Source organism: Protomyctophum bolini (genome assembly GCF_963924005.1).
Source record: "Protomyctophum bolini genome assembly, chromosome: 9".
Taxonomy (NCBI): Eukaryota; Metazoa; Chordata; class Actinopteri; order Myctophiformes; family Myctophidae; genus Protomyctophum; species Protomyctophum bolini.
In genome coordinates, this window is record NC_137870.1 from 42,252,609 (window position 1) to 42,269,566 (window position 16,958).

Genomic DNA, 16,958 nt, shown 5'->3' on the forward strand with positions numbered 1-16,958 from the left:
CGGCTTCCCACAGACTGACTCTCTCTCTCTCTCTCTCTCTCTCTCTCTCTCTCTCTCTCTCTCTCTCTCTCTCTCTCTCTCTCTCTCTCTCTCTCTCTCTCTCTCTCTCTCTCTCTCTCTCTCTCTCTCTCTCTCTCTCTCTGGAGCCAGTCACAACACAGCTTTAATTATAGAGAGGCCATAAGTGAGCCTGCATGCCTTGTGTGTCTTGTTCCATGGCTCAATATGTTCCAGCTCTCAACGAGCCAGAAGAGCTGCTGCCCCATTCTGAAGCACCAGGCCAGAGCTGCATGGCTGCTGGTTAAAGAGGGCGGCATTCTTCTGAAGGTTTAGGCCTGTCACAAAGATGCAAACTTGCAAAGTCATATTATACTATATTGATTGACGTCTATACAACTTAAAGGTATATTCAGTGATTTCACTTAATTCAAATATCACTTCTTTTTTTGTTTTGTTGTGATAATCCTCTCTACTATAGAGTGTGCTGACCATATAAGGAGTTCCTCCCTGTCCCCAGTTAACCCCTGGGGGTCAAAAAACCTTAGGTTTCGTTTTTGACTCTCTATCCTGATTGGACGAAGGCTTAGGTCCCACAGCCAAAAACGAAACCTAAGGTTTTTTGAGTGAAATCACTGAATATACCTTTAAAATGGTATAAAAGATCGGTTTCTCCAGATCAGGTAAATTGCCGTCATTTGGAGTGAAAACCGTCTGATTTAAATCTGTGTCCAGTCGATATCGGAGCACCTCTAGCTGAGAATGTACAGAATGTACAAACACAAATTTTTAAAATGTTATTTTATTTTGATTGTCATTGCGTTGTCTTTACAGGGTGTTGTGTGAAGTATCATTAATATTTCCCTTAATATATCTTGCTGCAGCGGTCCATGCGTCCACGCATCACTCATCTCAAGGCTTAAGAAAATTGTTTTTTCCAGTCCGTCGGGTCCCCTGAGCGTCCTCTGCTCACTATTCATGACCCAAGTCAATTTAACGGGACACAATCAATCATAATAGCTTTCATCTGGTGGTGGGTCCTGTTGTCGCCGTGAGAGGAGGAGGAGGAGGAGTTGGTCCTAATATTTTACACCCTCCGTCCGTATCTTTACAGTTTTATGGTTAGGTGTTGCCAGCTTTTACTTCCCCTCTCGTCCGTCTCTCCCCCCCCCCCTCCCTCCCCATCGTCACCCCCATCCCATCCCCCCATGCAGTAAAACACTAATGATACAGTGTGCAGGCTGTCTGGCAGGCAACCATGGATGGGGGTTGATACCATTAATAATGAAACAGAATCAAAACAAGGGGGGGACTGCATGGGACCCTCATGCAGCCAGAGCCATCCTTATATATAGTGGATGTGTGTGTGTGGTGTTATTGTGGTTTTGTGTTTGTGCTCGAGACGGCGCTGCATGCAGGGTTATAGCTTGTCTGCCCACCAACAAGCCTTGTTTGTTTTGTGTACCATTTCATTACATTTTAATAAGCAGCACCGCAGTGTCCGCAGTCCGCGCGTGCGTGCGTGCGTGTGTGCGTGTGTGCGTGTGTGTGTGTGTGTGTGTGTGTGTGTGTGTGTGTGTGCGTGTGTGTATGTTGATGGGTGGGTGTGTGTGTGTGTGTGTGTGTGTGTGTGTGTGTGCGTGCGTGCATGCATGCATGACTGACTGGGCTCGAACAGGGAGGAGGTGAACGATCAATTGTGGTGAAAGCGTGTCATTGATGAATTGATTTCAAATAACCGCTCCCCTCCCAGCTATATCTTTACCTCACATTGGTAGCTAATGACACAGTGTCCCCAGCACCAAACCCCCCCCCCCCCCCACCCCCACCCCCACCCCCCCGGGCAGCGCTGTAATTATGATAATGCTCGGTTTCATAGTCACACACAATGAGCACTGTCATCGGAAAACAAAAGAAAGCACCCGGTTGGTTTTTTTTGTGTGTAAAAGAGGTTGTACTGTGAAGTGTATAGGTTAGCTTGGGTCAATTTGCGCTCGACATTATCAGAGCATTGATCCTGCAGGCAGCCTTCCAGACAAAGGAGTCCAGAGATCAGGCACTGATTACCAGCGCTGTGCGCAGTTGCTGAAAGATCCTTATCTGGAGTCCGGCCTGTTTGTTGTTAGAGCTCTGAAACCATATACTGTACTACATTTAATTGTGTTCTTTTTTTCCTCTTCTTTTTCTGTATTTCTGTGTGCGACATGACACAGTATGTTTCTCAAGAAACAAAGTAGTATAGAAGTGCTTTGTGGGTCCTTAAATATAGAAAATTGTGATCTTTGGAGAGTGGACACTGATGAAGGCCTTAATTAGGCCGAAACGCGTAGCTCAGCAGCATTTTTTTAACCCTCGTTTTCTTGGACCTTCTTTAAGTTCACCACCATCATTCTTCTTTCCACAGTGATTTGTTTACCAAGGTACAGAGCTTTAAAGAACTCTTGTCCTGAAACAGTATATATTCCTGTTTGACTAGTAGAGTAGTAAGAGTGAATGGGCAGCTATAGGAGTCGCATTCATGGTTGAAGGACATGAAAGTTCTGTGTTTTCAATAGAGAGATGGACAGACATTCACTGTTCTTGTGGCAACCAAGGCCTGGCTAATGCTCTCGCTATCCACCAGGCGACCCCATGCAGGGCCACTGATGTGATGCTGTCATAAGGATCACTGCTTGCAGCTTATGTTTGGAAATGGATGAATTGTTTTATGAGCTAAAAAAACATGAAGTCTGACAAAGCTGTTTCGGGCTTACTGTGTAGCCCAGTGGTTCACAGAGTCAATCCAGGGGAGTCAGAGCAATGCTGGTTTTCATGCTTGTCATCTAATCAGGTAGTCATTTATAGAGAATAATTAACCCCCTGGTAGAATAGAAAAAGGTAGCCATCACTGTAGAGTTGAGTGTTGTGTGCTGTCATGGTCTTTTGTCATCTTGACTCCTGTTGGTCATGATTAAAGCCATTGAGACAGAAAGATCTGCATCAATGAGGAGCCGGAAACACTACAGTTCGCATGGATCAACTCTAACTCGTCAAATATCTTAGTTACATCAATATTGTTCTTATAAAATAGTTGGTTTTTGCCTCAGTATTAAGATCATAAAGATGGCTTCGTCAGGGATTTTCCCCATCCACTACCCATGATCGCGGTGGTTTGACTCATATGGATTAAAGAATCAACTGACTGAGAGAAAACGCTAATGTTACTGATGTCGAATTATTGCAAATTTCTGAGACAGTTTATTTACAGTTGTGACGACACAGAGACAACTCCTTGACAACATCGCCGAGACTGTTTATTTATTTTTTACAATTTAAAATTAAATTGAAGGGGCACGGTGGCACAGTTGGTAGTGCTGTCACCTCACAGCTAGAAGGTCCTGGGTTCGATTCCCGCTCGGGGCGCTGTGGGTGCTGGCGGCGTGTTTCCTCCTCCGCGTCATCAGTGCCCATACCCGAAGGCGGGGTTGGCAAAAGGGCCTTTCTGTGTGGAGTTTGCATGTTCTCCCCGTGTCCCCTAGGGTAGATACCCTCACAAAAACATGCAGTAATCCTGGTCTCTAAACTGCCTCCCCCTGGCCAGCCGGGGCGCCTGATGGAGGGGAAAGGAACTGGTTGGAATAACGTGTTCCTTCCACGCGCTACGTCCAACCAGGGAAACTCCCCCCTGTCAGGTGTAAAGGAGCAACTTGGACACTCAAGCATGAAGGAAGCATGAGTTAAGTCCGTTGCTCTCCCCAGGTTGGCGGAGGGTGTGTAGAGCCCAGGATCACATTAGATGATTGACACAGGGGTGAAAAATGGGTTACAAAATCGTGGGATAAAAAAAATATATTAAAATGAAACTTCTATGACAGCACTGACATAATGAAGTGACATTATTCATGGTAGGTAGAGTGTCTCAGCTGTGACGGCCCTGCCCCCCTCTGTCTCTGCACAGCAGGATATCAGGCAGCCTGTGGGTGATTAGGGCAGAGTGGAGCAGGCCGTTAGGCCAACTGTGTACACCTGAGTGGGGTGTGGTCTCTGGGAGAGTAGAGTATATAAGGTCCTCTCCTTCCGTGCTCTCAAGCCAGCTCTCTTTCCTTCCTTACAAGCAGTTGCACACCTTTTACAACACTCACACACAGCACACGCCATACATCCATACATCACTGACATTGGCACATCTCATGCCAGTTTATTTGATTATTGCTTAACTTATTTTAGAATAATAAATATATTAATATAATAATATTGTGTATTGCCCTAGAGTGCATGACAAAGCCCTGCGGTCGCCTATATTAAGGTGTCGAATCTTACTGGTATATTATGTGCATGAATATTCATCGTTGAAATGATCCGCCATTGGTGTAAATTAATTGGCCCGATGGAGTGAACAGAGATCAAGCGACTCTTTCTAGCTCGATCAGGACAAGAACCAAGAAGGCACATGTTCGCACGCACGCACGCACACACACACACACACACACACACACACACACACACACACACACACACACACACACACACACACACACACAGACACACGATGCTGTTGAAGTGGAGATGGCTTGTGCCAGTTGTGTGACAGCTGGCTCTCCATCATAGAGGAGTCTTAATGCTGGAAATGTCCCCTTCTTCACAGCGACACGCTCAATCATGTGCTAATGAAGTAAATGAGCCACAAGATTGTCTGTAATTTTTGCATACAGTAAATTGAAGCAAGTATGCTTCAACGTGTGTTATATGTGCCGTGCGTGTTGTGTCTTTGTTGTAACCCATGCAGACAAGCATCAGATGACCGGCTCAGAGAGGCAGAAATTGTCTTGTTAATTAAACAAACACCAATTTAACGGTCTTCCTCATGGGGTGCATGACGAGTGAGTGTGTCAGTCTCTGTCTGTGTAGAGAGAGACGTGTAGAGACTGCGTGCGGGCGGGTGTGCGTGCGGGCGGGCGGGCGAGCGTGCATGTGTGTGTTTTGCACCTGTTCATCCATATAAAAGAACATCTCCGCACACTTTTCAGAGCAGTAAATAATTCATGTCATCCAGATGGCTACATATAGACTCAGAGCAACGTGCAGAAGCACAACAGGAACTTTAGGATGCGTGTGCGTGTGTGTGTGTGTGTGTGTGTGTGTGTGTGTGTGTGTGTGTGTGTGTGTGTATATACACATATTGAAACCATTTTATATATAAGAACTAGATAAATTGCCCCTCGGGCCACAGGTCTCCACCAGGTCAGGTCAGGTTGTGGCCTCCTGGTGAGGCTATAAATAGGCCAATGTGAAAAGGGTGGGATATATTCCTCAGCCTAGTAGGAAGATTAGCTGGTAACAGACAGACAATTGGTGGAGACAATAAACAATGTATACAATTGGACACACATTTCCATTTAAAACCGCAATGAAAGTAAATTGTACTATTAACATAATGTAATAGTAATAGCTGTGCATTTTATCTGCTCTCTTCTTTTAGGAGCTACAGACATTATTACAACTTGCGGTATTGATTGATTGATTGATAAATGTATTTCACAGTATGCACTCAGAATGGGTACATTTCAAACAAAAGTACAGGTCAAAAACTGTTACTTGAGGACAGAACCAGAAAAGGCGCAAAGACTTGTTTACATAAGGGTCCTCCATTTTCAATTAATCAAGAGTACATAATATTGTCTTTGTCTCTGTCTCAGAGTGCACTCCAGAGCTCCCCCTGGGGGTTGATGCAGGCATTGGAACATCAGTTAGGAGACCTGCGGACAGACGTCGTGGACGAAGGCAGCTACGAGGCAGTGCAAGCTGACCCAGGGGACAGCAGACCCAGCTCAGGTAACAACTAACCAGTCATGGAAAGCAACTAAGTACATTTACTTAGCACATTTAACACCATTGCTGTAGATCTAGAATCTAGATGCTGTAAATACTACGCTTAGCGCCATTTAGCTAAGCCTCTCTCCATGGGTTGGACACATTCCAGCCAATGTAAATATCATGGACTTAAAGGGACACTTCACCCTTTTTGCAAAAAAATATACCGGTATGTTAATGACGTTTAGAAGCTTTAGATCACTTTCCTGGCGGTATTTATGTGTGTAATATGTGGTTTTAGATATTTTAGATTGTAGCAGTGAGCCTGTTGTCTCTGATGTCATGGACACTGGTCTCACTACCTTCCTGGACTACAATTCCCATAATTTTTTGGTGCACTGCTCCTCCTTGTGGATAGGGGGAGAGCTGTCATGAGACAACATGTAGTCCAGGAAGGAAGTGAGCCCAGTGTCCATGACATCAGAGACAACTGATCAGAGACACTGCTACAATCTAAAATATCTAAAACCACATATTACACACATAAATACCCCCAGGAAAGTGTTCTAAAGCTTCTAAACATCATTAACATATTTTTTTGCAAAAAGGATGAAGTGTCCCTTTAACACATTTAACACCATTGCTGTAGATCTAGAATCTAGATGCTGTAAATACTACGCTTAGCGCCATTTAGCTAAGCCTCTCTCCATGGGTTGGACACATTCCAGCCAATGTAAATATCATGGACTTAAGACATTAAATAATGGTTCGGGGAGTATTTTCGGAAAGCATTTTCGGAAACAGACAATAAGGCCTGCCGTATGCACTGGAAAAAATATGTGCGTGACATTTTATAAAACAATGTTTTATCATATAGGAAAACTATTGGTGGAGAGGTTTGTCCAACCCATGTTATGCTTAGCTGTGATTGGACCATAGCAGTTTGGGGAGGGGCTTAGCTAAAGGTCTATTGGTCTTTGATAGTGCTTTTGATTGATCAAGTCGTAATGCTACTCACGTTCCGCACCCATTCTATCTGTTTTTTTTGGCTATTCAAAATAACGGTTGAGCGGAGGAAAATGCTGGCGTGAATTATATCAAAGTTATTGATAAATCCTACTTATTTCCAATAATTACTGGAGTATTTCCAATTTCCAGTACTTCTACTTCTACTCCAAGCGCTGCGAAAACTGAAAGAAACGATATTGCTCTTAACCTCTTAGCCTCAGCCATAGCTGACATCCCTTTGTGCATGATGCCATTTAGAGCTGCTGAAAGTGCACATAATGTAGTTAACGTCATTTACGCAAAGTCCTCACTTTCTGAACGGATAATGTGAACCACTGTTCCTACTTCTCTGTGTAATGAGTTTGATGTTATGAGCGCAGCAATTATTGTGGCTTTTCATGCTCCAGTTGCTTGCGTTTACCGTGTTACCGTGGCCTGTTTGTGAAATGTGGGTATAAAAATAAATCACACCCGTGTGAAGTGAGGGTCGCTCTTATCATCATACATCGTCTCATTCCGGCCAATGTTTGTGTTTACACAAACCCTCAAAACTGGACATTGGAGGGGCTAGCCCAAACAAAAAAGAAAAAAAGTTTTGTTTTGACGAGCCTGATGGAATCAAGGGGATTTAATGTGTGATTTTTTTTCTGCTGTCTCTCTGTTTCCCTTTCTCTCTCTCTCTTCATTTCCCTGTCTCCCTGTCCCATGCTTCTCAGGCTTCTATGAGTCCAGTGAGGGTCAGTCTCCTAAAGGGAGGCCTCATTCTGCTGAGCCCACGGAGACCACTGTCTCTCCGTCCTGGCCCTGGCCCTACAGCAGCGACAGGCCCAAGTCCCTGGGTAAGGAACACCAGCAGACCATGCTGCCACAAACCACAGTAGTGTATGTGTTAACCTGAGGAGCAGTCCAGGTTGTTTATAGCATTCCAAATGTACTGTATGTCATGTACACTACAGATGTGCTGCTTAAGTGATTGTGCAATATTAACATTGCGTTTTAACCGTTTGATGCTATTTATTGGCACTGATTTACATGTAACTTGTGGGGAAAAAAGTGCCCTACCTTTGATGTCAAACATGATAAGAACTTCCAAGCAGAGAAAGTAAACATATTTGACTTTCAATTATTGATTCCATGCCATCATTTAGGCTTGAATAGGAAGCATTCTTATACACTTATTTTTCTTTCATAAAACAAAACACAGGACTTGACATTAAAGGCTTGTCCTGTTATCCGGACAAGTGCATTAAACATTTACTTATCCGTTTGGACCAATGACTCTTGGTTTAACGTTTTCTGTGACGCTCCTAGCAGCCAACAATATTGTCTGACATTATTGCCCTGCTTTCCTAAATGTATGGCGACGAACTTATTAAGCCACCGAGAGGCTAAAAGCGGGGAAATGTACTGCCAGACGCGCTGCATGCCAAGGACTCACTTCTCCAGTGTACTGCGTTTTATTCATTTATTAAAGGTAGTTAAAAACAATGGGTTTGGCATCATAACAAAGTGCGTTGTCTTAGCATTTGCGTTCATAAAGCGGTCAGCAAAGTTGGACTTCCCCGTCATTCACCCCCTCTCCTTCCATTCATGAAATGCCATCGGTGAACAGCTGCCTTTACTACCTGTCTGACACCACCCAACACCACGTGACCATAGTAACCATAGCGACCCATCGAGCTGTCTAACCTGTCCCCAACACTAATAATCACCTTTCCAATATTGTTGTCAGCCATTCCGCTTCAGGAAAACTGAACTTATTTCTTTTAAAACGGCTACTGGCCATCGTCACTTCTTTCCTTTTGCTAAACGAGCGATCAATCTTATGGCTTGATGATTATATGAGTTCTCTTCAGGGGAAAAGGCACGCTCTGCTCAGACAGTTTTATGTAGTTTCAGGCGTGTGCTGGGTGCAGATTCCATATAGAAACATATAGAAAATGAATAAAATTCTGACACTGACGAAGGCCTGCGCGCCGAAACGCGTTTGTCTGTCTGGTATTATGACTGCTGCTGCTGGAGCACTATCTTTATTAATAAAGACTCTTACTCGACTGGAAGTGCGGATTTAATTCATTTTCCTGATGATTATATGAAACATTTAAAACAACGTTTTAAAATCAAATCAAGAATATGAATAAAGAAAACGATACCCTATTCAGAAAATAGATGGCCCCGGTCTATTGAGAAAGTATGCATGCTGATCGATTGGATTTCTGTTAACTTGTTAGCTCTGGAGATGTGATCTTACCTGACTGCACTGCGTATGCACTCACCCACTCGTTTTCGGCCAGAAACTTCAAATGGATATGAAACTAGAGTACAAATGACAATATCTGACTCCAAGTCTTAGGAATGAATTACTGGGTGAGTTTAAATGCATGAAATGTATGCAAGATAGATCACAGACAATCATTTGTGAACTGAGAATATTCATCTAATATTCATACATGTATTTATTCACCAAAACCAACTTACAGTTAGTTTATTTTAAATGTATTTGTGTGTACTTGTCCAAAGGACAAGTGTCTCAAAAAGTTAATGTCCAGCTCTATGCTTACTACAGTGTTGTTGTTTGTTTCCATGGTTCATAGGAGACCCTCTGATGCTGAACGAAGAGCACCACCCGGACGTGCCACCTCGTGCCACTCTGCCCCGTTCCTTCTCTGCCCCTTACCCGCCTCTGGAGGGCATCGCAGAGGAGGGCCCGGCCGAGGAGCCCTTCCAGTGGGAACTCGGTGGCCAGCGTGCCACGGAGGAGGACCAGCTGACAGCCTGGCACCAGCAGCATGCCACGGAGGAGGACCAGCTGACAGCCTGGCACCAGCAGCAGACCACAGACCAAGAAGCCTGGCTTCAGCAGCGTGCCGCGGAGGAGGACGAGCTGATAGAGGAGGAGATGTACCAGCATGCCCTGAGGGTCGAAGGTTACATCCTGGGTCTCATCCAGCGCCACACCCACTCCCTGCGGCCGAGCCAGCCTCGCACCACCCTGAACCCTGACCCCTCTAGCCAGGGCAGCCTGCTCAGGAGGACTCCCTCTCACACCCCGGAGCACTGCCCGCCCGACCCTTACGCTGACCTCCTCGCTGACCCCCGGGGTGACCTCTCGTCGGCAGAGCGTGACCTCTGGGGGGGTGATCCGCTGGAGGAGGAGGTGTGTGGAGGAGAGGCTCCGTCTCTGGAGGAGAACTGCTATAATCTGGCGCTGCCCTACCCCCACTCCTCCAGGCCTCGCTCTCTGGCCGGGGGGCTGCCACCGCGGTCCCTGCCCCCCCTTGACCTCGGCTGTGGTGTCAGGGCTCTGGACCTTTGTTGCGAGCCCACCCAGTCCCCCCAGCAGCCCTACCACCTGACGGACTCCCCGGCTCGTCACAAGCAGCACCTCGTCAGTGCTCAGTACATCCCCGGCCAGGGCTGCCAGGCCCCTGTCCGCTCCCCCAGGCACTACACCCCGGATCAGCCCAAACCCGGCCAATGCGTCGCCTCGCCCCCCGACCAGCCCGGCCCCAAGCCAAGAAGCTCTAAAAAGACCCACGAGGAGCGGCAGAGCTCCAAGAGGCCGAGCACTAGTAAGACCAGTCGGTCTCAGTCAGAGAACAGTCTCCTGGGCCAGCGAGGGCTGCCCGAGCGTCGATACAGCACCAGCGAGAGGCCCCAGAGCCGCAGAGAGCCGGCACAGCAGTGCCAGGCCGAGGTCACGACGGGGGTTCAAACGGCCGCCGGCGGCCACAGCGAGGCTCGGCGCTGGTGCTCCAACCTGGAGCTCAGCCAGGACGAGGGGGGGGAAGCCGCCGGGCAGGTGCACAAACGACCGCCCCGGCGAGCCCGTCAGGGCCAGCCTTGCCCTCAGACCCATTACCGCCAGCACCAGCACCAGCCTCGACTCTTGGACTACCCAGAGAGAGCACCTCTTTGTCGGGCCGAGGGGGGCTACGCAGCAGCAGCAGCCGCCGCCGCCGCCCCTGCAGGGGAGTCTGAGTCTAGTATGAGTGAGGTCTACTCCCCGGCCTCCAGCTCATTGTCCAGTGACTCAGATGAGAGCGGGGGGCTGGTGTGGCCTCAGCAGTTGCCCCCGCGACTTGCCCCGTCTTCCTCTTCCTCCTCATCCCCCCCACAAGCGACTGCCAAGGCCTCCTCCTCCTCCTCCTCCTCCCAACCCAAGGCTTTTGTCAAGATCAAAGCCTCCCACGCTCTTAAAAAGAAGATCCTCAGATTCCGTTCGGGTTCCCTCAAAGTTATGACCACCGTGTGAGGCGATGGTCAAAAATGGTTTTCTGAACTGGAACTTTGACTGCAGTAAGTTTCTCCACCTCCATCCTTCCAATTAACATATCCTGTCTTCGTATTCCCATGTCCCATTATTTGGTTCATCTGCTTTAGGTTTTATGGTTGTATTTATTCACACATAAAAAGGTAAAGAAAATTACATACATACATTAATATTGTGCAGGAGAAGTTAACTCGAGAACTAAACACAAAAATACCAGTAATACATTCAAATAGATGTGCTTAAATACAAAATGACATGCAGTACATACACATACACAGTACAGTCACATATATGCATAAGTTATATATTACAAACATTATATATTACAAGCATAATAACAACTCGTCTGCAGATCTACTCAAAAACTGTAACCAACTGTAAATTAAACTACTGCGTTTTGGATAGGAGTATTTGTTTGTAGTTTGCTTTAAAGAGTAGTAGAGATGGAGATTTCTTCAGTCTAGTATCAACACATAATAGCTCTATTATGCTCTATTATGCTAGCTCATAATAACCCTCAGACAGTAAGGTAATGGGCAATATTCTAATAACACTTGCCACGACAATATGCAGATAAATGTATGTATTGGCTACAAATAACTATAGGAGTACTGCATGTGATGTTACTTAGTGACACGTTTAGCATTACAAAGATGTCCAATTAACATCATGTCAGACTAAGAAGAACGCAAATAGATGGTGTTTTCCTGCACAGCTGACATGAGTGTACAAACATGTGGCAAAAAAAGATATTTTCAAATAGCATTTTCATATTTCACATCAAGTCAATAGATAAGTTTCACAGCAAACCCACATTTGTCATTATGACAATTCCCCTCGAACAATGAACTAATATGTGTATACTACAACACAGACCCTGCTGCTGCTAAGCCCCACTGTTGTTCTGGGGGTGAGTCACCAGCTGCTTCTTTAATAATAAGACCTTATTAATAAGGTCTTATTAATAATAAGGCCTTTAATAAGACCTGACTGTGAGAATCTTCACCGTGAGGGAAACATGGAAGAACACTCTATTCCTCCCAGTTCTGGAGGGAGTTCTGCTCCCCACTGAACAGGTGCACCGACCAACCACTAGGAGTCACTAGTGTACCAACAAAGATGACACGCCACTGTGTTTGACGTTGCCAATGCCAGACCAAGCCATACAGATAGCCAGGGTTCCAGCTTGATTCGCTGCGTTCCGAGATTTGTTTTGTCACTCCGCTACTCAGTCTGGGACAGCAGGCTGTTGGCTCATATTTCATAACGTCACCTGTTAAGGCTCATACATAGGTGGTCACCTAACCACCGAACTACAACATGACGTCACGAGCAGCGGTGAAGAGCAAACCACCGCCAGCGCTCCAGCCCATCTCTCTGTTTTTACTCACCACCGCTCAACGTTATTTCAGCTCCGGTGGTCAACTCGCCACCGGAGCGGTGGTCACCTCACCACCGAAAATCCAGACTATGAATAGGCCTTTACGTATAGCCACGTTGTTACTGCTATCGTCATCAGCCAGTGCCACTCTGTCCATGCTTCTCACTGTGAGACTCGACTCGACTCAAGAGTAAAACACTAATTTGATTCAGTAGTCCACTCCACTGTCAGATTCAGTATAGTACAAAAAAAAACTGACGGCTGTGTGGCGTGAGTTTTGAATGATACGTACGTTGCAGGGCAACGGCAGTGCTCTGCGCAGTACGCAGTGCGCATTGATACGACGTCAAACTGGTGTGTTTTTTCCCCCAGCCCGCACCACAGAACAACCAGAAGCCACAGGTTCAATTTCTCCCGTTTAAATGTCCTGGCTACCTTGGAGATAGGACCCTTTCCAGACGGAGTAGCGAAGTGACGAAACAAATCTCGGAGCGCAGCGAAGCAGGCTGGAACCCAGGCTACCATACCAGATGCACTGTGTTGAATAATGGAAGCCCAGTCTCTACTTTATGGAGAGACATTAGACAAGATAGATGCAGCTGAAGGTAATAATGACAAATTGTAGGTATGTTTCATGGAGGTGTGTATTGTGCCTGCATGGACAGTGTACAGTTAAATGAAAGGGGGATGAAACCCTGGGCTTGATTATGTAGTTTGTTTGACATTTGATTTAAAAAATACACAATATTGTTTTTTGATTTTGGCCGGTGTGTGTTGTTAACTCTGTCTCATTTATGACCAACAATGATATGCTCATTTTAGCTGGTCTATAATACCCATTATGGGCAGGAATCCCTTTTTGTAACTACACCTTTTAAGACGGGAACCCAGTTTGTTAGTGTACGGTATATATATTTGTAAAGTTTATTGTAACATCATTTTTTTGTAATTTTTTTAATACATATTTGAAGATTTTCAGAAAACCTAGATCAGGATTTAGAAGGCGTTTTCTTAGAATCGGTCATAGACAGTCCTAAATGGGATGTTGACAGTTATCGTAAAACATACCTAAATGAAACAAACCCCACAATTAACATTATTGGCTTCATTTGTGTTTATTTGTTAAAATGTCAGCTGTGAAAACGATACGTTCATTTTATGAAGTGTGGGTCATGACCGAAAAAATCAGGTCGGTGAATACAAGCGGCCGAAATGAGATCTCCCTTAGCGATAGGGTGAGAAGTTCAGTTATAGCCCCACCACTCCCTGTGCAAGGGGAGTCCAGGAGTGAATAATTCTCTACCTCTCTTCCTCTGGCAGCCAGCTGCTCCAGTACTGTGATCAAGGACCAATGAACTGAATACTGAAATAAGCTGACGTCCGACCCTGAGTCAGCGGTGGGCCATAGGGTCCCGTGTACATGCATGCATGCACATGTGAATTTCAGAGTGCTTCTGAAACAGAGGCACTTAAGACATTCTCTCTTTCTTTCTCTCTCACACACACACACGCATGCACACGCGCGCGCCCGCGCACACACACACACACACGCCTGTAAATACCGTTCTGTGGCCTTGTTTGAAATGAATGTAGTTTGTAAATAAAGATCTCCTTGTCTTGAATACATTGTGTCGAGTACTTAAAATTTGTTATCACGTTTACTGTACTTACTGTATTTTTACACAAGAGAGATTATTGTTAAACATCTGCATTTCAGTCAGGACAACTCAAGAATGGATGGAATATATTTATTGAATATAAAAATGAGCAACATATTTATTAGGTTTGGCGATGAATTGGATCTGCTTTACTGAGATCAAGCGCATCATGCAGTCCCAACCATAGGGACTCCGAATCCCCCGTACCTAAACAGCAGATCGTAAACGATAGGTGGTGGTAGCTGGGGTGGAGGAGGGTGAGCACTGAGCAGCAAAGGTTTAAGCAGACAGCAGTATCAGTGTGTGCAGCAGCAAACAAGCAAGCAGATTGAGCAGAGCAAACTTCCAGTTTAAATAGCCGGTATGAAACTGTGTGATTGGATGAAGTGAATCATGTGGACGAGAACGTGATGCTGAGGCGGCCCAATTAACGGTCGTCAGCGACTGCACTGAGTTTTCTTGACTGAACTTGCTCTGGGCATGTCTGTGACAGGCGCGATGCTCATTGGATCCTTACCTGGGATAGAAGCCTGAGAGAGAGGCTAAATGTCATCAAATGGTGGTCCGTGGTGCAAATGCCGAATAAATAATGGGCCTTCATATGAAAAGGGTTGAAAATCCGAAATTGCGGAAATTGCGGAAATTGAAAATTGCGGAAATTGGAAATTGCGGAAATTGGAAATTGCGGAAATTGCGGAAATTGCGGAAATTGTAATAGACAAGCTCAACTCTGTGGGGACACAAGTTTTTAGGTCTACTTGCTTGTGTCAACAGTCAACACATCAACTATTTGTCTCAAAGGCATCCAACATCAACATAGGGGAAGAGTGTATGTTTTACGGTAAATCACATATGACCAAGGCCTGTATAGGCTACCTTCCCAAAGTCATGAACATTCTTTTGTGATTTACATGTAAAGGTTTAAATCATTTGCTATGTTTTTGATAGAGTGGGCAGTTGGGCAGTCCATTTGCCTTGTTTAGATTTTCTCTTTGAAACAGAGAGCACACTTAAGCTGACAGACAGACAGACGGACAGACAAACAGACAGACTGACATCTTTGTCTGTTCTGTCGCTATATCAGATATTCAGAACACAGCTCCCTCGTGTGGCGTAACAGAGGAACATCCAAAACCCAAGAGAGAAAATAATTAAACCAACTGTACAAGTGTAACAATGTTAACAATAACAATACAGAGGCACAAATCAATTGTAATTTATTTATATAGGCTAGCTGATAGCACATTTCTTACAACAGGTGGTGTAACTCTATGAGCTTCACAGGAAAGAAACATTTAAGGAGCGGAAGATACAAATTCATTAAAAAGAAATGTAGAATGTATAGTTTAATATGTTCAAGTTCCACATTTTTTCATTTCATCGGATTCCTAGACTTCCTTTTTCCATTAAAGCTGCATTATGTAACTTTGCTCTTCTACCAAAGATTTGAACCTTGTTTCCTCATGCGCAACTAAAGCGCATTTATTTTTTACCATTGAGCTACTATATAGCCTGCCTGCTTGCTCAGGGAATAAATTGAATCAGGGCAATCAGGTAAAAATGTGTGTCTCGGTGAGACATGACCTTTGACACGATCTAAATGTCTCAATACTAGAAGAGTGTAGGGAGACTAAATTACAACCAATTGTTATGGACTTGAAAGCTGTAGATTTTTCAAGAAGAGTGCTTTGTAAATGTACGTCTCGTCTCCCACTTTGCTGCTGTGAGAATGTGGTTGTTTGTAGGTGTGTTAGAGTTATGCACGTCGTTGTTCAGTTTTCTCTTCTCCAAATCTGCACAGAGATGGCTTAAAATGTCAGTGACGAGCACCGGCAGACACACACACACACACACACACACACACACACACACACATGGCATTATCACCATCACACCACAGTGACCACACCCATATACTGTACTGTAAGTACTGTGAGTACACCAACATTAGCTCTCAGTAAAGGGAAGTAATTACTATGCACTTGCAGTATGGAACATAACACATCTATGTACATTATCTACGTACAAAGAGTGTTACAGTACCTGTACATGCCATACACTACACACAAAGCACCCCTCACACACCTACTGTAGGCCTATCAGTGCATAAACACTGGCACGTGACACTTTCATGTTTAAGACTGCCCGCAAAAAAACATGCACATGCATAAGGGATGTCAGGCCCTGTCACAGGGCCTGAAATTCCTGAATCCCTGAAACAGGGCTTTTTACGAACATATTATCATGGTACTATGACAGGGCCTGCCTTTCAGTGTTTAAAAATGCTTAGAACAAGGAGTGTAACCTTCTGGGTTCATCAGCAGAGTAATAATGAGACTGTTGTTCATGGGTCCTTTAATGCAATTGTCTCACAGAGTAGTTATATGACAATTGTTTTTAATTCCTTTCATCTCAGAAATGGACTGTGTGACACCATAGGCACGGAAATATAAATCCTTGAAAAGTAAAGTCGTCAACTTTTTTTTTGTCTGTGTTCGGTGTTCTGAGTTCTGACAGCACATGGGCCATGTTACGGTTGTTTTTGTACATGCAGGTTCATGTTACAATTGTTTTTGAGACCCATTGGCCACAAAACGGAAGTGGATATTTCACAAGACCTGAGGAAGGCGAGCACACATTTACGCTAAGCCAAATTGTGTAATATTGACCCTGTCACACCACAGAGGCAGGATACTTCACACTCGCACTTCACATTTACGAAACCACTGTGATGTTTTTTTTCAAACGAACACACCAAGAACTGAAGTGATTTTTGTTAAACCGTTGTTGAATTGAGTAAAACAATTTGTTCAAAATGCTGAGAATGGGGCGGGGTTATACCTATACCATC

General features: G+C 44.9%; 1 protein-coding gene across 1 annotated transcript in view; it reads left to right on the top strand.

Moving 5' to 3' along the window:
- LOC308321381 (dapper homolog 3-like) overlaps positions 1 to 14,071 on the top strand; it is a 20,582-nt gene extending 6,511 nt beyond the window's left edge. Inside the window, exons 2-4 of the mRNA XM_080772243.1 lie at positions 5,673 to 5,808; positions 7,512 to 7,634; positions 9,390 to 14,071. Coding sequence (XP_080628369.1) covers positions 5,673 to 5,808; positions 7,512 to 7,634; positions 9,390 to 11,050 — 1,920 coding nt within the window. The 3' untranslated portion in view covers positions 11,051 to 14,071. The remainder of the gene's footprint in view (positions 1 to 5,672; positions 5,809 to 7,511; positions 7,635 to 9,389) is intronic.
- Positions 14,072 to 16,958: the final 2,887 nt, after the last annotated feature.